This window comes from Danio rerio, chromosome 22 (assembly GCF_049306965.1).
Source record: "Danio rerio strain Tuebingen ecotype United States chromosome 22, GRCz12tu, whole genome shotgun sequence".
In the NCBI taxonomy this organism is placed as follows: Eukaryota; Metazoa; Chordata; class Actinopteri; order Cypriniformes; family Danionidae; genus Danio; species Danio rerio.
Genome location: NC_133197.1, coordinates 39935001 through 39958581, shown reverse-complemented (window position 1 = coordinate 39958581; position 23581 = coordinate 39935001). Strand labels below are relative to the sequence as shown.

Sequence of the window (23581 nt, the reverse complement as noted above, 5' to 3'; positions counted from 1 at the left end):
GGGGAGAACGATGGTGACTACGTTTACATGGACATTAGTATTCGAATGATTTGCCTTAGTGTGAATAAGACAATAATATGATTAAAGTGTTTGCATGAGTTGCTTCTTGAACATTTCATGCATGCCCCTCGTGACAAATGAGATATTGGATGTGAGGAACTGCTGGAAGAGTGTAGTTTTAATGGAATTTGATAACGCACGGCGATAGGGAGAAAAAAACCCTCTGCATTTCTCAGTAGATGTAGAGACTCGTTGGGTACAGAGAGTAGCGGCAAACAGCCGTGTGTGTGTGTAGACTATGCGGCAAAAATCCTACACCACAGTAATGGTTTATTGCGGAGTTTCTGTTTACATGTTCACACTCGGAGAGCAGCATTTACAGCAGATCTTTCAGTCTATAATATTGTTGTGATATTAAGGTACTGTAAACTTGGTAACTAAATTATTTCCACTAATGCCGAGTTCAGACTGCATGAATTTGAAAGTAGTCGTCTCACAGATGTTTTCACACTGCATGATCTGGGCTAGTGTTTTGTCGCTGCTTTTACACGGCAAGATGGATCGGCGACAGGGGTTTTCACATTGCATGACTTTACAATATGGAGAATCGCATACAACTTCGTCCAAACTACGTCTCACAGCCAAAAAACACGTCGTATATCTTTTGTTATTAACTACATAACGAGAAAGAAGCCTTTAATGGGGTGGAAAATGTATTTTTGCTCACCTGGGTTTGAAGGGAGTTAGCAATTTCTCCTCAAATTTCTGTGTCAAACGTCAAACAGACACGGGTGCTCCTGTCAAACCTCCACTACTTTTTCCTCCATTTCTTGGGTTCTAAATAAACTGAAACTGAGCGATTTAATTTCTCCCTCAATCTCCCGCTGGCCTGCAGATACACACTAGTGAATGCTGCTCTCTCATTAGGCTGTAGGCGATCGCAGATGTTTTTTTCAATCAGAACTCATTTCACACGACATGATTTGAATCGCTGACAGCTCCAGATATTCAGCACGCCAAATATCTCGCAGGCATCGGCATTGGCGATTCTCTCACATCACGTCTTTGAAAGGTCTTACTGTGTGATTGTCATTCACGTGAACGAGCACCGATTTGTCTGTGATTTCTTCAAATCCTGTCGGCAAGTCAAAATCAGGACCAAAATCATGCATAAGGTCTGTCTTTCAACACTGAAAGTGTACTGCTGACGATACGGACTAACTTTACCATCTGAATAAACAAAGAGCCCTGATCACACACTTCCCTACAAGGGCGCCCCCTGTGGCCACCCCAATGTGATTTAGTTGTTGATATTATTAATTTAAGTTGACTTGCGTAAATTCAAAATTTTTCAATTAATTAGTTTATTATTAAAATGCAGCCGCTAAATTATTGTGGATTGATCATCGCCACTGACGTAGCTGATTCACTAAGATTGCAGAATTTGACTTTTGCTGCATTTCGCTGTTATTTTTGCTCTCCTCACTCTTTGTCAGTGTCGTGAAATGTGTGCAAGACACGAGTGTATTTTTAATTCTGAAAGCCTGAACAGATGAGCATGCAGAAAAGAGTTGAGGGAGACCAGATGTCCCGTCCCAGCCCAGGGCAGACTCGCTAACCTCTTTCGCAATCCTTTCTGCTCGTCCTCTTCTGTCTGATTGGAGTTTGACTCTTAAACAGCTGGTGAAAAAGCTGACATGTGTTTCTCTGATATGCAGACCACGCCGCGTGTCAGCAAAACCGCTCATAATGGCCTGAGCATTGATCCACAAGCAGCGAGCCATGGCTGATGATAACATTGCAGATCAATAGGGCTGTGTTTAGCATACTTTCACCATCTAGACATCATGGTTTCACAGCCTAGATGCGTCTTTAATGCAGTCTAGTCAAGGTACTTTATTTTAAGGTAAAGTAGTTGCAGCTTAACTATTGAGTAGTGTTAATTGTTTACAGTACGTGTACTTACTACACTGAAAGAAATGACTTTTTGGTGTGGTTAAACTAAAGTTGGTTAAACCCCCTGAGTTATTATTCCTCAATCACACAGTTTGGCTGATGATAGTGCAGGTACACTGCCTTATCAATTTGTACCTTGATATTTACACAAGCGTGTGATAATATCTTACATAGCCGTCTACGTGGAGTTTATTTATAAACTAATGTCCAGAGGATCATGTGCTTATGATTGATCACAGCTGGTCCTGCATTATTCAATTTATGATTCACCAATCAGACGATTTCTGAAGCCACTATAAATACCCTCAGTTCTATATCACAGCCATCTTCGTTTTAACGAATCCCCCCTTCCACCCCTACTCCTCCTTTCCTAGATGGGTGGCACGGTGGCCCTGTGATTAGCACTGTTGCCTCACAGCAAGAACGTCACAGGTTCTAGTCCTTACCAAGCCAGCCAATATTTCTATGCAGAGTTTACACGTTCTCCCTGTGCTCACGTGGGTTTCCCCCGGGTTTCCCGGTTTCCTCCCACCATCCAAAAACATGCAACTTAAGTTAATTAACTAATCCAAATCAGCACCATAGACATGCTCCTAGTCAGTAGTTATCTCTTAAAAGCAATTGCTATCTGTTCACTAGCTACTACAGCAAGGGAGTTCTTCAGATCTACCTGAACTCAAACTCCCCGCCTTGCAAACAGGAGGGAGCCCCTAGCTCGAGAATCTTATGAGCTCAGGGCTCTCTCCTTGGACAGCATGCCAAACAAGCTTTATAATTAATCATCAGCTAAGTGTGAACTCTTGTATAGGGAATAAGGAACGTATAAGCTCTTGATCATATTCAAGATAAACCCAGATCAGCAGCTTTCTGTTGATCAGCACGACTATTTGCATTAAACATTTGAGCCAGGTAAAATGTCTTTGTAGAGAAAGATTTGACTCTCTATTGAAGGTAAATACAAATTAATCATTTTATTTCGTATTAAAATAGGGCTGCCCCCAAATAGTCGACTAAACTTTAGTCGATATGAAGAGGGCTTGGTCGAATACATTTTCATTAGTCGGTTAGTTGCAAAAAAAAAAAAATCACGTGAAATTACGCAATCAAGGGCTGCGCAGTCAGTGTATGACATCAGCAACGACAGTTTAACGCGATCTCGCGCCTCACGGTATACCAAAGCGCACTTGTGGGAGAGGTGTCTGACTGACGCTAATAATTATGTCAGGAAAAAAGTCCAAAGTGTGGGATCATTTTGAAAAGTCGAAGGACGACCCTAAAAAGGCTGTTTGCAAACTCTGCAGGAAAACATTTGCCTATCACTCGTCAACATCGAATATGTCTTATCATTTAAAACATGTAAGTAGTAACGTTAACCACCTCACATGGCCCCTCGTTTAAACAATAAGGATATAAACACATTTGCGTTGTTAAGTTAAATCATTTTCATGGTTTTTGACATGCATTTGTCTCTAGGCTCATCCACAATATAGCAGTGATGATGTGGCGTCGTGCGCTTCGACTTCGCAGTCAACAATGAAGCAGCAGAGTTTAGTTTTGAGACCCCCTCTAAGTGAGAAGAAAGCGAGAAATCACAGAGAAAATCGTCGATTTTATTGCGCTTGATGAGACCAATCAACGTTGTCCGTGGTAACGGGTTCAAAGAAATGTTTAAATTCCTCGAACCAGGCTACACCATTCCCAAACGCGACACAATAATGCATGGCTTAACAAGCAAGTTCAACACGACTAAAGAAATTCTTGTTAAGAAAATACAAAGTTGTACAGCAGTCAGCTTTACAACAGACACGTGGACCTCTATCCAGAATGAGGGTTACATGACCGTTACTGCACACTTCATGTCTGAAGATTGGCAACTACATTCTTTTGTGTTGGAAACAAAAGTGCTGGAGGAGAGCCACACAGCAACCAATATAAAAGAGCGACTCAGTGAAGTGATGGAAGAATTTAAAATACCTGGAGAAAAGAGGGTAGCAGTCGTACATGACAATGCCGCTAATATGGTGTTGTGCACAGAACTGATTTCTAATGATCCATCCTGGGGTAATGCGAAGGGCGTCCGTTGTGCGGGGCACACGTTACAGTTATACATAAACGTGGCTTTTAAAACTGACCCCAAATGTCGATGCATCGCTGCTGCTAGACGCCTTGTAGGGCATTTCAAGAAAAGTACCAAGGCTACAACAGCTCTGACTCATAAACAGAAGCAGCAGAATGTTGCAGAACACAAACTTATCCAAGATGTTTCCACAAGATGGAACTCCACGTACTTCATGCTGGAGAGACTCTTGGAACAGAGATGGCCAGTTACAGCTGTGCTGTCAGACCATAAAATTACCAAACGGTCTGAACGAGGTCTAGATCTCACAACAGCACATTGGCTGACAGCGGAGGACACTGTCGCAGTGCTAAAGCCTATGATCACTCTTACTGAGCTGCTTTCTCAGGATTTAAACGCATCCCTATCTGCCACACTGCCCATGTTAATAAACATGAAGAGACGCCATTTGGTGCTGCGCAACGAAGACAGTCCCACCACAAAAGCACTAAAGACAGAACTAGCAAAAGAAATCGACACGAGATGGCAAATGACGGAAAATATTGCGACCAGCATTTATATACAAGCTGCTGTCTTAGACCCACGTTTTAAGAGCTTGTCATTCTTTGACCAACACGAACGAGAAGATGCGTACTCCACAGTGTCGGATCTGGCAGAAAGTTTATCTACAGAAGCTGCGCCAGAAAGTGAGCATGGCAGCATTAGCCCTGCCGAGGAGGGTGAGCCCGAACCGAAAAAGGAAAAGCAGGCCGAGATATCCATGCTGATGGCCATTGATGAGGAGGAGCATGCAGAAGAGAAGGATGAACTAAAAATGTACTTGGCAGACAAAACAAAGGTTGATTCGGGACCATTGGCATGGTGGCTAAAAAATGAACATCGATATCCAAAGCTCGCTAAAGCAGCTAAACGCCTCCACTGTATCCCTTCCACATCCACTCCATCAGAGCGCATCTTTTCAAAGGCCGGCTTCATTGTGAACAAGTCGAGAAGCTCCCTTCTTCCCAGCAATGTGGACAAGCTGGTGTTCCTCTCACATAATATGAAAAAAATAAAATCGAATTAAAAGCTTAGGTAAGAATGCTTAATTTCCTTTTTGTAGTGTTTCTGTTTGCTATCCGTTAGGCTATATATATAAAAAAACGGGTATTTTATTTTTATATCGGGTAGGCTATACAAATAAATAAATACATATTATTTTTATTTTTTCGTTTTTATATAATGCAGAAGTTGTTTTTTATTCTGTTAGAAAAATTAGTCTTATGTTTTTAATTTGTTGTTTCAGGTCAAGACTCATCCGTCGTCTTAATGGCAGTTTGTGGCTTTGCTCTGATATTTTTGATTTGTGTTAGTGTTCTTTAAATTATTTGTTCTACATTTTGTCTTAAATATAGTTGTTCTAAACAATTTAATCATAATTAGGCTGTTAATTTGTTTGCCGCCGCCTTTTTTATTCTAAGTTTTGGCGTTGTGCGATGTGCATTTATTAAGTTGTTCGTTTTTGTTAATTTTCCTTTTGAACAATATAAAAATTATATAAATTTATATATAATAAATAATAAATAAATATATAATTTTCCACTGTATTTTTATACCAAACAGCGTTTTTGCTACAGTATTTATTTGTTTTTTGTTTTTTTGCCTAGTTTTGCACTAGGCCTAAGTTGCTAATAAGTTTATTTGATTTATTTTAAAGAACAAATTTTAGTTTATTAGTTTATTAAAAAATGTTTTTTTTTGTTTGTTTTGTATTTGTTTGACATGTAACTGTTACAGTTTGTATTTTTGATAATAAATTATTAAAATGCACAGGCAGTCTGATTGCTGTTTTTATGTCATAATTATCCTATAACGTTCCGGCCACTGATTTTTGTGTGTAAGCACTGTATACTTTAAACGCTTTACTATTCCATTTTAAGCGCTTAATTTTCGTTTTGAATGCGCTAATATCATGCTTTAGCATTTTCTGTCATGTGGAGGTGTTAAACTTCAACTTGGACTATATTCCTAGTATATACGCAATTTATTATATTAATATCATAAATGAACGATTATTTGATTAATCGCTAAAATGCAGAAGTGTTAGTCGACTAGGAATATCTTTAGTCGGGGGCAGCCCTATATTAAAACAAGTGTGTTTAATCAGCAGAATATAGCAGATCGATGTTTACATGTTTGCATTTACTCTCAAATCAGTCGAGCTTCTGCACACAAAGCCTAATGCATTGATTGAGTTTCATTTTTAGGCGAACTCTTTCTTCCCTCTACTGCTCAATAAAATAGAAATTAAAAACATTCACTGAGCAGGAAATCTCTCCTGATTATAGAGCTTCTCCCCTGAGAGAAAGTCGGTCTCTGAATGAATGAAGCAGTGGGTTTTAATGCAGGATTTGGTTCTTTTAGCTGTATGGATGCCGGGAGATGGATGCGAGTGAGTGGTTTGTCCGCCGCAGGCTGCTAACTGTATCTTGAGCTGATGTTAGCGTCCAGGAAGAGCTAGAAACTCAACCGCTCAGCCTTATTTCCCTCTCTTTTGTCATTATTGTCCTCCTCGTGTGTCTTTCTTTCACCACTCTATCTTGGGTTTCCCTCAGGCTCCTTTATTTTCTGCTCCTCTACCCAGCGATCAGTGTGTGTGTGTGTGTGTGTGTCTGATTACTCCTGAGAGATGCTTTTCTTTGTTTTTTTATTGACCAAACATGGTTTCCGATACATTCATTCTTCCATGGCGGAGCGCCACACCAAAATTCATCCCTCCATGGCTACATTACAGCTTCTCAATCAAAACATTCTGTCATTGCTGTTGTTTTTAATAGCGGGTGTTTATCGCACCAAAACATATTAAAAGGTAAGTGAATTTTAGCAGCGCAAACTTTTCTGTGACTGTAATAGTGATGTGCTTTATTTCCTTAAACCTTTGAGGTTACATGCTTGACTGATTATACTTTGTAGATAAAGGTCTGTGGTTCTGCATACAATGGCTGCGTCCGAAACCGCCTACTACTCAGTAGGTACTGCATTTTAATTTAAACGTACTACTCAGCCATTAGAAAACTGCATTCTATACAGTATGAACGTGAAAAGTATGAATTCGGATGTACTAAACTCGCCATTTTGTCATGGTCACGTGACCTACCTGCGTCAATTGCGTCGCTTCACTCCCATTCATGCATTCGCTCTCGGGGCATCATGGGATAGCACAGCGTGCATGGGATGCGCACTCCAGAATCTCACCAGAAGTAGCAAGTCATCCGTGTACTTCTCGCATACTGATTTTCGTATTCTATGTATTCGGAAACACTACTCGGCTTGCATACTGATTTTAGCGTACTATATAGTATGGAAGTATGCGGATTCGAACGCAGCCTCTATCTTGCTGGAGTTTATAGCCGGTTCATTTCACTTCAGGACGCATTATTGCCACTCTGTAGGTCTGTTGGAGACATTCAGAAATATTCCTAGTGTGTTTTCAATCTGCCACTATGCTGACACACAGGCATTTGTAGCTCCGCCCTCTTCAGAAAAAGAACTCATTTGAATTTAAACGGACAGTTACCGCCACAATCAAGATTAAAGTAGAGGTCTGTATTCCCGCGGTGCTGCAGTGGGACCCGACCAGAGTTCTTGCAGCGCGGGAATACATTTCCAAATAAAGCGCGGTAGCGGGGACGCTCAGTTATTGGGTTAGTGGGAACAGGCGCGGCGGGTAGAAAACGGGGTGGGTCAGGCTGCAGGACAACAAATGCTGAATATAGGCTGGAGCAGTCGGGTTCGGACTAAAACCTGGTGGGAGTGGGATTGAAAATTTAGTTCCACGCAGATCTCTAGAACAAAACCTTAAAGGGGTCAGTTTCAGAGACTTAAACATTATTTTTGTTATTTTGACATTATTGTGAGCTGAAACTTCACACACAAGCACTCACTGTATTACATAGTACTTGTATTACATCTTGTATAAAGGGGCATAATAGGTCACCTTTAAATCTTTCAAATGTCAGGTATATATAGCTGTTGACTAGCCACTGTGGATGTTGTTTTGCTCAGGCTGGCAGCAGCGGCGGCAGAGGGAGCGGAGTCTCGCTTCATGCAGGAGCCAGAAGAGGAGAGCAGTGAAGAAGAAGAAGAAGAGCTCAGTCCAGAGGAACAAGGTGGACACACGGACACACACACACACACACACACAGTTGAAGTCAGAATTCTAAGCCTTCCTGTATATTTCTTTCTCTAATTTCTATTTCATGATAGTTTTAATAACTCATTTCTAATAACGGATTTATTTCATATTTGCCATGATGACAGTAAATAATATTTACCTAATATTCTCCCTTTTAGAATAATAAATGCTACATTTCACTTGCATGGTATTGTGTAGAACAAGGGTGGGCAAACTTGATCCTGTAGGGCCGGTGTCCTGCATAGTCCTGCACAGACCTGAACATGGTAATTAGTGTCTTCATGATGACTAGAAATCTCTAAGCAGGTGTGTTTGATTAAAGTTGGAGCTAAACTGTGCAGGACACCGGCCCTCCAGGATCAAGTTTGCCCACCCCTGGTCTAGAAAGATGCTCACATCTATATAGCATCAGTTTTGTGAAAATGTACAACAATAATGCTTATTTTTATATTAATGTAAAGGGTAGGTTTAGGGCTAGGTATTTTCATTATTAATATGAATAATACTGGGTATAATTACTGTTTTTACATTACTGTGAGGTTTGGGGTGGGTTAGATATTAATAAAATACAATATAATGGGTAAATTTATGAATAATACTGGGTATAATTACTGTTATTACCTTACCAAGAGGGTTGGGGTAGGGTAGATATTAATAAAATCCAATATAATGGGTTAAATCTTAAATAATACTGGGTATAATTACTGTTTTAACATTACCATGAGGGTTAGGACAGGGTAACTATTAGTAAAATGCAATATATTGGGTAAATTAATGAATAATACTGGGTATAATTACTGTTTTTACATTAATGTGAGGTTTGAGGTGGGGTAGATATTAATAAAATAAAATATAATCGGTAAATTAATTAATAATACTGGGTATCATTACTGTTTTTGCATGACCATGAAGGTTGGGGTAAGGTAGATATTAATAACATACAATATAATGGGTTAAATCTTAAATAATACTGGGTATAATTACTGTTTTTACATTACCATGAGGGTTGGGTTAGGGTACATGTTAATAAAATACAATTTAATGGGTAAATTAATGAATAATATAAATGATATTCAGTCTAATTACTATGTTTACATTACTGTGAGGGTTGGGGTAGACGTTAATAAATTGCAATTAATAGATAATTTAATAAATAATATAAACAATTCTTGTTAACTTCCGGCCACAACTGTATCCCTTCTAGCAACAACCAGTAAGATCAGAAGTTAGTCTTTCTCTTGGTCTGGACTGGTGGGTTTAGAGCTGTGTGTGTTCGTCTTTTCCTCAGCAAGAAAAAAGCAGTTCCAGATGATGAGGAAGATGCATTATAATGAAGGTATGAACATTAAACTGGCCCGGCAGCTGATCGCCAACGAGCTGGAGGAGGAGGATGAGGATGAAGATGAAGAGATGAAGGATGACACAGAGACTGAGGACATCACCGTCGACCCCCCGCAAGATGGTACATCCAAATGATGTCTGATTTATTACAGTGCCTTGGTGTAACCCATTTATGTTTTAAAGGAACCTTTTTTTTTGGCACTCATTTTATAGCTCTTGTTAAGTTTTACTATTTTTGAATTTATTTATCCAATTTTGGGACTGACTGAGCACTTTTAGCTTAGCTTAGCATAAATTATTGAATCGGATTAGACCATTAGCATCTAGTCAAAATTTCAATTTGTTTGATCATTTCCCTATATAAAGCTTGAGCTTTTTGTATTTACATTATGTACTAAGGCCCCGTTTACACCTAATACGTTTTAGATTTAAAACGCATACGTTTTGCTACAGTTAGAACTTCCGGCCACACTACACCGGAGTTTTCAAGAGCCGAAAACTGAGCTTTTTGAAAATGCTGAAGAGGCCGCATTAGTTAGACAACGCTGCTGCCCCGTGCTACTCTATATGGGGGAAAATGTAGTTATCTGAAAACAGAGGCGGGACTACAGACATTTGCCTATCTGATGGGGTCTTTTCCTCAATATTAAGTAGCCTACACACAGTTCAGTCTTGCATCTTCCATTTGTCTGAACTTACAAGGAGAAAACAAACGCCAGAGGACATGTCAGGTAAATCTTCAAAGAAGCAGTGTACTTTATAACCTCATTCACATCACCTTTACTATGCTGTTTCACTTTCTTAACAATAAATGAACACATGATATAAGGAACTGCCTATTTATTTTTGATATTAGTAATTTAATATACAGCAGAAATGTTGAGGCGTCGTGTAGCTGCATATTTATATGAGCGTCATCTTTACTGTGTGCATATTTATAACAAAACGGAGCCTATAACATCACTGCCTTCTTTCATTTTCATTAAAAAATATGAAACATTCCCTCTCTTTTGCTGAATATCAGTTTTAATACTCAATAATGGGCATTATAAAAGTATAATGTACAATAAGTTTATATCACAGGTTTGTTTCAGCCAAAACACGTTACCTGAGAACATGTAATATATTCAAAAGACCAAAGTCGGGGAATATTAGATAAAGACAACAAGATGAATTAAATATCACGTTTAACAAATATAGTGAGATTATATCCAGCGGTTGGTCCTTGATGAACAGACTGACGTGCATAGCTCTCCGACTGCCAAGAGTTTAGATATCCACATACGCTGCATCGCATGTTAGTGTGTGTGTACGTGTTTGGTCAGGTGATGTGCGTTTTCAGCGATGTAGTGTGGACGGAGATTTGTTCAGAAACGCTGGGTGAAACACTAGTGTGGACTCGGACGCCGTTTTAAGACTAAAACATGTTAGTGTAAACAGTGCCTAAGACTAACATACAATTAAAAGTTGCAATTTTCAAGGCTGATATTGCTAGCAACTATACTAGAGATCACCAGACTTGTTCCTGGAGCTCCGGCGTCCTTCAGATTTTACCTCCAACCCTAATCAAACACACCTGAACAAGCTAATCAAGCTCTTGCTAGGTATACTTGAAACACTCAGGCAGGAGTGTTGAGGCAAGTTGGAGCTAAACCCTGCAGGGCACCGGACCTCCAGGAACGAGATTGGTGACCCCTAAACTATGCTATGATTTTGGCATAATAATCAAGGAACTTTATTGCCTATGTAACTACAGAACAGTCAAGCTTTAAATAGGAAAATTAAAAAACAAAAAAGATGCAGTATAAAAGCGATATAGAAATAAAGATTAATTGAATTGAAATGGGAAAATTATTAAAACTTCTTATTATTTTTTTAGCAAGATGCTAATGGTCTAAACTGATTCAGTGATTTATGTTAAGCTAACATCGCTCCCACCAGACCTAAAGGTTGGCTGAATGACTTAAAAAATGGTAAAAACTCAACTGTTTTACTCTAGAGGAGCTGTAAAAGTTCCTAAATAAATTGGAATGTTCCTTCAGTTACATGTTTGTGGATGGTTACTTGAAATATAAACATCCAATCAATGGTAAATGTGGTGTTTTTTGGTGTAAAGCCGAGCTTTCACATGCCCAGGCAGAACCAACACGCCTCAGCTGGCTGATGTGTGGGGAAGAGTTTCCCACTTTTTTTTGTTGAAATGAGGATCTTCAGTCATGGTCTGTTGACCACTCAGAGCCTCCTGAGATTCTGGAAGGATTTCCAGATGCTCACCCAAGATCAATTTAGGACAAAAGACTTAAAAAAAACAAACAAAAGAGCAGAAACGTAGGTTGTTAGCAGAGCTAGGAGTAAGTCAAGCACCACTATTGCTGAGGAGTTTTTGATTTGAAAAAAACAGAACTTTACATATTAACCCCGTTTAACTCTCTAAAGATTGACATATAAAAAATACTTTAACTTTAAAAGTGCTGTGTGGACGTTTTTTGACTTTTCTAAATCTTAGAAATATCATAATGTTTGCAGATATCATGGTTTCCGCTACATTCATTCTTCCAGGGCGGGGCGCCACGCCAGAATTAATCCCGCCATGGCTGACAGCTTCTTATTCAAAACATTTTTGTGTTTTTTTTTTTTTTTTTAATAGCGAGTTATAATCGCACCAAAGCGTGTTAAAAGGTAAGTCAATTATTACAGAGCGAACTTTTATGTAACAGTAGTAGTAGTGCTGTGCGCTGTTTGTTTAATCCTTTAGGGTTGCGTGCCGACTAGCTGACTGACTGATGCGTGAGGCCAGCAAACACGACGTAAAACCGATTCACTTCGCTTCAGGATGCATTAATACCGCTCTGTAGGTCTATTAGAAACATTCACAAATATTCCTAGCATATCTAATAAATGTTGGAGAAATAATTGTTACATAAACGCAGTAAATCGCACTTCAGCAGCGTTTATTTGAGAGCGCACAAGATCTGCGCTTGAGCAGCGTATATTTGAGGGGACGTGCAAGAAGTTTTGTGCATGAGTAGAGGAGATTTGCATGCTCGTATGGTATTACATGAATGCCATCTCGAATTGTAATACTGCGCTCACGACATTTGTCATTGAAATAACGCCACGGGTAGTTGTCAGATCTGAGTAAAAAAGGCCTGCCGCCACAGCTGGAAAAATTCTTAGAGGAAACACTGCATATTTAATAATCATGCTAAGTGCAAAACAATTCTCCTTTGAGGATGTGCGTTCTGCACCAGAACGTCTGCCTTTGTTTTGGTCTCTATAACCAGCCCACTGCCAGTTTACTCAGTTGTATTTCAGCACTCCGGGTTGCCTGTTGGTTTAAAACACTATTTATTTCAGTCTCAAAAGCTGCATTAATGTATACAGCTGAAAATGTAGCAGTCTCCGAAATTAGATGCAGATTCAGAGTTATAAAAAAGATGCTTTTAAATTCACAAATGCAAAACATGGTGTCTGTGGTGTCTTATAAAGCATTAAAAGTTGATCAATCAATTATGAGAAGATTAGGGCCCTTAAAACATATTACAGTCTTAGTCATGTTTTTACAAGGTCTTCAATTTTGTTCAAATGCATACCTGTCAACCCTCCCGTTTATCCCCGGATTCTCCCATATTTTACAGATCTATCCCGCTATCATCCCATAAAGATATTTTCCTGTATTTCTCCAGTATTTTCAGTCTTTCTCTAAAGGGCCGAGCTTCCCTATACGCAACCCATACCGCCGAACCCCCAGGGGCCGCCCCCTTTCTCTTAAATGCGAGTCTGTTCTGTGCTTTCGCTTTGTTTAGGAATGAAATCACTTATGCATAAATATAAAAAACGGTGGGATTCCCTTTCCTTTTCATTACAGGTGACGTCACCCCTCCTATACAATCCTCAAAACAGTCATATAATGGTGCATGACTACCATGATGATACCATGGTGATAAACAGACGCTGATTCCCAAACGGTTTCTGTACACGCGATTTGAAGCGGAGTGAAAGTCTGAGTTTTGGGTGTGTGTTTAAACAGACATATACGCATAATTAATAATAATAACATATAAAGATGTCGATCTTGGTGGGATTTTTTTCCAAACACAACTAATTTTGTCTTAAATGAGCATAAAAAGTTCGGAAAACAGTCGAATGCTTTCATTATAATGTTAGATGTGTGCATTTTTAAAGTGACACCTCTTATTTAATTTAATCAAAAAAAAAAAATCTAAATAAGTGAGATTAATTTGTTGCTTTTTAATCAGAATGTGTGAGTTATACAGTGGAGAAACGGCTGATGAGATTTGATAGCTTGATTCTATTTCATTATAATAGATATTAATTTTAATAAGCTGAACTGTTTGGTAATGTATTTGCTGCTAATGTATACTGTTTATTTTATTATTTTGTTAATAACAATTTTAAAACATATTGCTGACCATTTAACTGTTTATTTACTATGAAACCGCTCCAAATGAACATATTTAGTAGTTTGGGGATTTTTTTAAGGGGGTGGGATCCCTTATTATGGCGGGCCGATCCTTTATTTTCTCATCCCAATGTTGACACGTATGTCCAAGCGTTGTGTTGACCCCCAAAAAAACATAAATATATTTATTTTCCTCCTAATATTAACAATGGTATGTTTGATCCTTGCGATTTGATTCGGGCCATGGCGCGTCCGGCCAGGCTCCTAACGTAATTTGCGACAAACGCAGGAAGGTGAGGTGACGCTCTCCAAGTGTAGCGAAGCCATAGAGTGAAACAACATTGGGAAATGTAGGTTTTAAAAGGGTTCGAGGAGAGTTATCACAACCTAACAGACTCCTCCTGCTCACCATTTCTGTTTGATGTCAAAACTGACAGCTGGAGGGGCGTGGTTAAGTATGTTAGCCACGCCCAATACCTCAGGCAGACCTAATCTGACAATTTAATGCAACACAAAGAGGAAGTTTTCAGATTTAAATGAAAGATTTTAGGGGCAAATATTAAATTTTCTTAATGACATGCACAGATCAATCACAAAACTAGCTATTTAAGCTAATTAAATCAACATGGCATGTTTTAATTTCATCTGTACTTTAGTATGCTAAATTAAACCAACTCTCTGTCTGTTTCAGCGGACTCGTTGGACTCCTAGAGATGTCCAGATTAGTCCTTCAGCTCCTGCCTTTTCTGATGAACCTCTGGAAGGCGCAGAGTGTGTGTCGTCAGCGGTTCACCCTGTTTCCACCAATGCCACGCATATCAACCAGCTCCCTTATTTGCCAAAACGTTTATTGTTGTCACGCTAGGAAAAAAAGAGCGACTCCTGGACTCCCGAGAGCGTTGGAGACTCGTGCAAACAACTGCCAGGCCACTGTGAAGTGTGCTTGACCTTTGACCCCAGCGCCGCTGTTCCCCATCTGCCCATCCACACACACATATACACATACGCTGTCTGTTTTCCCCGGCGCCGCTCATACTGACCCGTTACAGACCCGAGTATTGTACTAGCAGGTGGTTTTACACTGGTAAAAGGGGACTGGTGTGGTCTTAAACCGCACACATGAGCTCTACTGTATGCATGGCTTCTATAAACCATGCTTAACTGCATTGGCACTAATCGTTTCTCCCCTGTGTATCCATTAATGGGCGATTATTACACTACTAGTGATAAAACTACTGATCTGGTAGACTGAACCCAAAACTACAGCAGCTTTTCTGAAGCTCTTTGTCTTGGTTAACTTGTTTTGATTGCCTTTTTTTGCCATTATAATGCGGTTGTTTAATTCTTTTTCTTTTTTTTAATGAGGAATATAATTATCCTGTGGTACCAAATAAAATAAGAAATCTTTTTGATATGTTTACTCCAGCAGATCCTTTTGCGTTTATTTTTTGCTGTACGTTCATGATCACTCGCACAGTGTGCTTAAAACAAGGCAAAATGGGTCAGTGTTGCAAAACCTGACAGGAACTTGCGTGGGTTATATTCGGCAGCAGAAGCTAACATTATTTTATATTTTAAACAGAGATATGTTATTATAGTACCATTAAGATTAGGGTTTGAATTAACCGTTTTTAGCACTTACACTACCTGACAAAAGTCTTGTGCTTGATCTCAGTTGGAAAATCAATTATTAATACCTTGACTTCTAGTTGATCATGTGTGAAAGTGTCAGAAGGTGCATTTCTCTGATGTGTCTTATGTTGATCTGCATCCCAATCATCACCAACACTGCAGAAGACATACTGGAACTCAAGATTCTTACAGAAATCAGTCAAGTTTGGTCAAGGAGAAATCATGGTTTGGGGTTACATTCAGTATGGGGGCGTGCGAGAGATCTGCAACAGCCTGAGGTGTCAAGACATTTGTGCTGATCATTACATTACAAACCACAGGAGAGGGACAATTCTCCAGCAGGATAGCGCTCCTTCACATACTTCAGCCTCCACATCAAAGCTCCTGAAAGCAAAGAGTGCTCCAGGATTGGCCAGCCCAGTCACCAGACATGAACATTATTGAGCTGATGAAGGAGGAGGCATTGAAGATGAACAAAGACTCTTGATGAGCTCTGGGATCCTGCTGAAGGCTTTCTTCTTCATTCCAGATGACTTTATTAATCAGTGGTTTGAGTCATGTCAGAGATGTATGGATGCAGTCCTCCAAGCTCATGATGGAGTCAGACACAATATTCATTCTGTCTCCACTGCAGCAGGACTTTATATTCTATACTGGACATTATTTCTGTTCAGTGATGAGACTTTAGTCTGAGCAGAGTCAGACCGCACTGCCCTCATCAAATCAGTCAACATCAAGACATGATCATGTTTTATTTTGGTAAAATAAGTGTAATCTAGAGGCTTTCGCCTTTCATATAAGCCACTTCTGATACCAAATCATCAACTAGAAGTCCAGTTATTATTATATGTTATATCCTAAAACTTAGACAGCCTACAAGAATTTTGTTACCTAAATGTTAAAAATATTTTGCTTAATATTAATGTACAATGTTTAAAATAGAAAAACTCCTGATTTAAGATATATAAATATTATAATATAGACATAAATCTAAAATATTATATTAGTATTATAAAATACAAAATATTATCTAAACATTTCTTAATTTATGATTTGTGCTTCATTTACATGATCAAATCACACATGCACACACACGTATACAGTTGAAGTCAGGATTATTCGCCCCCTTTTAATTTTTTTTTTTTTTGTTAAATATTTCCTAAATTGTTCTTCTGGAGAAAGTCTTATTTGTTTTATTTCGGCTAGAATAAAAGCAGTTTTTAATTTTTTAAACACCATTTTAAGGTCAATATTATTAGCTCCTTTAAGCTATATTTTCTTACTAGTCTCCAGAACAAACCATCATTACACAATAACTTGCCTAATTACCCTAATTAACCTAGTGAAGCCTATAAATGTCACTTTAAGCTGTATAGAAGTGTCTTGAAGAATATCTAGTCTAATATTATTTACTGTCATCTTGACAAAGAGAAAATAAATCAGTTATTAGAGATGAGTTATTAACACTATTATGTGCAGTAATGTGCTGAAGAAATCTGCTCTCCGTTACACAGAAATTGGGGGGAAAATAAACAGGGGGGCGAATAATTCTGACTTCAACTGTATATATATATATATGTGTGTGTGTGTGTGTGTATTTACATTTTATTAAATAAAATTAATAAAAAATAATAAAATTAATGTATTCTTGACAGGTTTTATCAAATTTTCCCAAATACCGGTACTGCATTGCTTTATAGGAACAGTGCATTTACTCAACAGCATATCTGCCTTTATTTTTCTTTTTTCTGTCTTTTTTGAGGGACTGTGGTATTTAAACCTATAATAAGCACAATCATAGTTTTATGATTGGTTTCCATCATTACGACTGTGTTCAGTTATTTTCCTATTTGCCTTCGACTGAAGGATGCAAGAAATGTGATCAAATCCTGCAAACCCAGTGCTGGACACGCTGAATATATAAAACACACACACACACACACACACACTTCTTCATTGGTCGTCTATTTATAACGTAAAGTCCCATCAGTCACTACACACACACCTCTGGCTTCATATGATGAACTCAATTATCCAGTATTGATCCTGCATTTCTACATGCTCAAACGCTTCAAGAACTTTGACTTTTAGGATTATGTTCAACTTTCTCATTTGTTTTCTTTGTGTTTTTTTTTTACCATTTCTATTTAATTCCTCTGCGAGACGTTATTTTTTTTCTTTTCTTATGCTGAATAGATGTGCATGTTCTCCTTCTGAAGATGTGCATATTTGTCAGTCATTAAAATGTTGGTATGAGTTTGCTCTTTGGGATTGTTTTTAAGTGGTGAAAGCTACTGTGTGTTACAACAGTTTCTAAAATCACGACAGTAAGCTGCCAGCACAGTCATCAAAATGCAATCAATGTAAAAGATGCACTCTTATTAAAGGTCTGTTCAGTGTTATGCATATTCTGTAGTAATGTCTGTAGCGTTTATTAGACGACTTAAAACCAAAGTTTTAACTTCACACATCAATATCATTTTAATCTCAATAATTTAGATTGTCTAATTTTAATCTGGGGATGGATGGATGGATAGATAGAACGATGGATGGGTAGACAGGTAGAACGATAAAGCAAAGGATGGATAGATAGATAGATAGATAGATAGATAGATAGATAGATAGATAGATAGATAGATAGATAGATAGATAGATAGATAGATAGATGGATGGATGGATGGATGGATGGATGGATGGATGGATGGATGGATGGATGGATGGATGGATGGATGGATGGATAGATAGATAGATAGATAGATAGATAGATAGATAGATAGATAGATAGATAGATAGATAGATAGATAAATAGATAGATAGATAGATAGATAGATAGATAGATGAACGAAGGATGGGTAGAAAGGTAAAACGATAAAGCAAAGGATAGATAGATTGGTGGATGGATGGATGGATGGATGGATGGATAGATAGATAGATGGATGGATGGATGGATGGATGGATGGATGGATGGATGGATGGATGGATGGATGGATGGATGGATGGATGGATAGATAGATAGATAGATAGGTGAACGATGGATGGGTAGAGGTAGAAAGGTAAAACGATAAAGCAAAGGATAGATAGATAGATAGATAGATAGATAGATAGATAGATAGATAGATAGATAGATAGATAGATAGATAGATAGATAGATAGATAGATAGATAGATAGATAGATAGATAGATGGATAGATAGATAGAACGATAGATGAACAATGGATGGGTAGAAAGGTAAAACGATAAAGCAAAGGATAGATAGATTGGTGGGTGGATGGATGGATAGATAGATAGATAGATAGATAGATAGATAGATAGATAGATAGATAGATAGCTAGATAAATTGATTGATTGATTGATTGATTGGATGGAATGATAGATAGACAGACAGATAATTTACTTTATTTTCTTTCCAGAAAGTGACAATTGGTCAGAAATATTGGCGTTCGCTGAGATTTAAATGATTTTGTTAGGTTGAAATGAAAGGTCACTCCACCCAACATTGATTATTCAAAGCCGTTGATTTTTCTTCATGCCAGAAATGAAGCTCCATGAACACATCTAGTCGATGTTCCAGTGTAAAAATGTCACAACTCCATCTGTGATTAGGAATCTGCATTGCTAAGATCTTCATTTGTTCAACTTTAAATCCGATTTTCTGACTAATTTCATTAGTTTGAACCCTCAAGATTCCATATTTTCATTTATTTCTATTTCTGCCAAATACTGTCCTATTTTAGCGTACATATGATAATTGAATATAAATGATCAGTCAATATCCCAATTGTTTATTCAGCTTTCAGGTCATTTATAAAGCTCAATTTCAGACAGACCCAAAATACTGGTCACAATTAACATTTTACTCAATAAAATTCAGTGAATCCAGAGAAAACTTTAATAATGTAAGATGTCTCATGATAGCTTCCAATATCGCAATATTTGAATAATTCATTTGCATATACTGATATCTTAATTTGTATTAATGTTCATTAATCCTGTTTATTGCTAATTTTTTAAACAACTTGATTTATTTTATTTATAAAAAAGCTGAGTCATCTGACTTCACGAATTAACTCAATTGAACACTGATATTTTGGCTGAAACTAAAGAAATTAGACACTGATTTTATTAAGAGTATCCAAGTTAATTATTTTTATTTATTACTATTATTATTATGTTTGGAGGAAATTAAAGTCTTAAGCTGATGATTTAGCCCAAGCAAAAAGCTGGAAATCAGTAACTGTTAATGTTAATGATAGTCTTACATTATTTTGGGAAAACGCACGTCTACTCAGCCGGAAATCAACCACTAGATGGCAGCATTTCACAAATAAACAATAATGAACATAAGCAAACAACTCAGACTTGATCAATACACTAAAATCTCTAAAGATAGTAAGAGTTCATCGGTGTAATACAAGACAAATGTAAAAAAAATACATATATTTAGGTAATCGATGTACCTAAAAAATGCTTAAAGGTGAGATGATATGTTTGTTTTGTTTTAAACACGTTTTTGGACTGAACCATTTCCTCAGGTGTGGATCCTGGAGGTATTTGGTAGTTCAATGAAGTCAAACGCAATAATTCTCTCAGTAAATTTCTCGACTGGCAGGGAGCTAATCTGACTTAATCCTTGATTCCGCACAGAAATGTTGTGCACCGTCAGTGCGGTGAGTCATTTTTAGGGAGGGAGGATAATTAAACACTTGGTCGCGTCTCAAATCAGCGCTACCGTTTCCTGAAGCTTACGTTTTCCTCCAGAGGGCGCTTGACGGATCAACTATCAGTCTGCTTCACATTTTAGGATGGTTTTGTCTTAAAGAACACGTTTGTCGACTCATTTTATGTTTAATCATCTGTTATGAAATAAAAACGTAGCAATTAGTCTCGAATTATTGTTAAAAAATAGGATGCTAAGAGAACCGGTAACGTTTACATCTCGGCTGTATGTGTTGGGCTGGGGAGTCGATTCAAAAAAGATTCGAATCCTCAGTTCTGAGGCGCTGAGAGTCGATTTTTAAAGTTCAGAACCGATTCATTTGTAAAAGAATTAGAAATGAACAATTAATTCCAAATTATTTTTTTAAAAATCGAGCATTTAACATTTAGATGTTTAAAAGACAGCATATATAGGGCTGGGAGCTGTGGTGTAGTCCTAAAAAAGGTAGTGTACTATTACACCCGACCCAAATTTTAAATGAATGTAGGCAAAGAAACGGCGAAAGTCCATGTTTCCTTAATTCATTATTATAATAATAATAATTATTATTATTATTTTATTTTAATTTTACATTAGCTAGTCTACCTGTAATTAACTTGCACAGAAAGAAAAACAAATACTATGTCAATGTAAGTCAATAGTTACCGGTTTCCAGCTTTCTTCAAAATATCTTCTTTTGTTTTCCACAGAAGGAAAAAAGACAAACCGGCTTGGAACAAGTAAAGGTTGAGTAAATGATGACAATTTTAATTTTTTGGGAAGATATCCATTCAAAAAGAAAAAAAAATAACAAATTTGTTTGTTTTAAAGGGAGATGCTAATAATCTAATCCTATCCTATTACTTCACAAACTCTATTGTAGAGAAATCAATAAATAAACCACTTATAAATAACGCATAATATTTAATAGCATACTGAAATTAATACAAAAACTGAATAATCTGCACAGAGGTTTGTATAAAACCATCAGAATGATTTTGGGATAAAAACAAATAATAATAAATGTTTAACCTTTTATTCATGGCTCACGGTGAAAATCTAATTGCACTTGTTTGGTAAAAAAAAACTTAAACATATCTATAAAAGTATATCTATTAAATGCAAATATAAAAACTTATCTCTGCCTACTAAAAGACAGAATATTTCTCCACAAACACGTAAATAAATCATATAAACTGATTTATTATGATCGCATATTATTCAATAACATTACTGAGAGTAATATACAAACTGAATAGGCTAACGCAACAACAGTCAGAATTATTCGCCCCCCTGTTTAATTTTTTCCCCAATTTCTGTTTAACAGAGAGCAGATTTCTTCAACATTTATAATCATTTAGCTTTAATAACTCATCTCTATTAACTGATTTATTTTCTCTTTGCCATGATGACAGTAAATAATATTCTTCAAGACACTTCTATACAGCTTAAAGTGACATTTAAAGGCTTCACTAGGGTAATTAGGCAAGTTATTGTATAATGATGGTTTGTTCTGTAGTTTATCAGGAAAATATATAGCTTAAAGGGGCTAATAATATTGACCTTAAAATGATGTTTAAAAAATTAAAAACTGATTTTATTCTAGCCTAAATAAAGCAAATAAGACTTTCTCCAGAAGAAAAAATATTATCAGACATACTGTGAAAATTCCCTTGCTCTGTTCAACATCATTTGGGAAATAATTAAAAACAGAAAAAAAAATTGAAAGGGGGGCGAATAATTTTGACTTCAACTATACATAAATAAATGATCAATAGACTACAAATCAGTCATAATCACTAACCTATTAATAAAGCACTCAATTATAGATCAGTGTTTATATTAATGAAATAGGCAAAAAAGTGACGCTGTTATAATTCAGACTTTCTTATAAGAAAAAACACTGAAAAAAGTGTTGCACGCAGAACTGTTGCAAACAATTTATTTGTGTTGAATTTAAACAAACAAATTAAGTTTAATAATGTTCAACTTATTTTTTTTGTTTAAATCCAACACAAATGAATTGTTTACAACCTCTTAACGTAAAAAAATTGAGTAAATCCAAGGAATCATCTTTGAATAATTTTTTTCACTGTAGCAATTGTTTCTAGAAGGGATACAGCTGTGGTTGAAAAGTTAACGCAAGTTATTTATATTATTTAGTAAGTATCCTTAACTGTATTGTATTAATGTCTACCCCAACCCTAAACCCACCCTCCTAGTAATATAAAACCAGTCATTACACAGAGAATTATTCCTATTATTTATTAAATTATAATTGTAGTTCATTAGTGTCTACCCGAGTATGAATGGGTGTTTCCCACCCAGCGATGGGTTGTAGCCGGAAGGGCGTCCGCTGCGTAAAACATATGCTGGAAAAGTTGGTGGTTCATCCCCCTGTGGCGACCCCTGATAATAATAGAGGGACTAAGCCGAAAGGAAAATGAATGAATGAATGAACGTCGACCCCGATCATGTAAACAGTAATCATATTATTCATATTTATTAAATTACTCATTGAATATTTTTGGTGTCTAACACTACACCTAAAGTAATTTTAAAATATTAATTATTTGTAAATTATTAATTATTGTTGTACTGTGTCATATTAATTATGCTATATTGACTTGAATATCCGCAGCTGTATCCCCTCTAGACTTCATCCAATAAAAAGTCCTGCCCTCCATGCGTCAGCGAATCCGATGACGTGAAAAGTTAAAATCGGTTGACAAGCCCCGCCCACCATATGAAGTCCCAGCACGACAGTTTGCGTTCTGCTCAAACATCACATTCCTTTTCCTTCAGGACGAAACTTTTGGCCAGTGATGCAGTCCAGATAGTGAGCGCACTCGGCTTTTGAGACACTGCCCGTCTTGAGTCTCACACACTCACTCCTCAACTCGCTAATGCTGGAGGAAATACAGCTTTTAATCACATTTCGCGGGCGATCTGACACAAACACACCCCGACTTCATCGCTCATATGTGGAGTTTATTTGGGATTCAGGACTGATTCGAGCTGAACTTTGAGCTGTTTGTGTGTGTTTTTACTGCTGCTAATGTTAGCCTGCTAGCTCTTAATCTGTGTTTATAAACCTAATCAGGCGAAAAAATGAAGATCACTGTGGATTTCGAGGAATGTCTGAAGGATTCGCCCAGATTTAGGTGAGAACTGTTATTAAACGCATACTCATTTGACATGTATGTGTTTTGTTTGATTGTAAGTGTTAAACTGAGAACGGATCATTGTTTTTAGTCAGAATTAAAATATAAACAAACACGA

At 37.3% G+C, this 23581-nt stretch overlaps 3 protein-coding genes across 4 annotated transcripts in view; 2 read left to right on the top strand and 1 right to left on the bottom strand.

Moving 5' to 3' along the window:
• ppp1r2 (protein phosphatase 1, regulatory (inhibitor) subunit 2) overlaps window positions 1-15385 on the top strand; it is a 30183-nt gene extending 14798 nt beyond the window's left edge. Inside the window, 3 exon segments of the mRNA NM_205668.1 lie at window positions 8078-8181; window positions 9496-9669; window positions 14663-15385. Coding sequence (NP_991231.1) covers window positions 8078-8181; window positions 9496-9669; window positions 14663-14682 — 298 coding nt within the window. The 3' untranslated portion in view covers window positions 14683-15385.
• The window catches only part of psmd1 (proteasome 26S subunit, non-ATPase 1), a 198210-nt gene that overhangs the window by 9045 nt on the left and 165584 nt on the right, over window positions 1-23581 (bottom strand). The gene's annotated exons all lie outside the window — the stretch shown is intronic.
• The window catches only part of acap2b (ArfGAP with coiled-coil, ankyrin repeat and PH domains 2b), a 39070-nt gene continuing 38651 nt past the window's right edge, over window positions 23163-23581 (top strand). Inside the window, 1 exon segment of the mRNA NM_001102639.1 lies at window positions 23163-23463. Coding sequence (NP_001096109.1) covers window positions 23411-23463 — 53 coding nt within the window. The 5' untranslated portion in view covers window positions 23163-23410.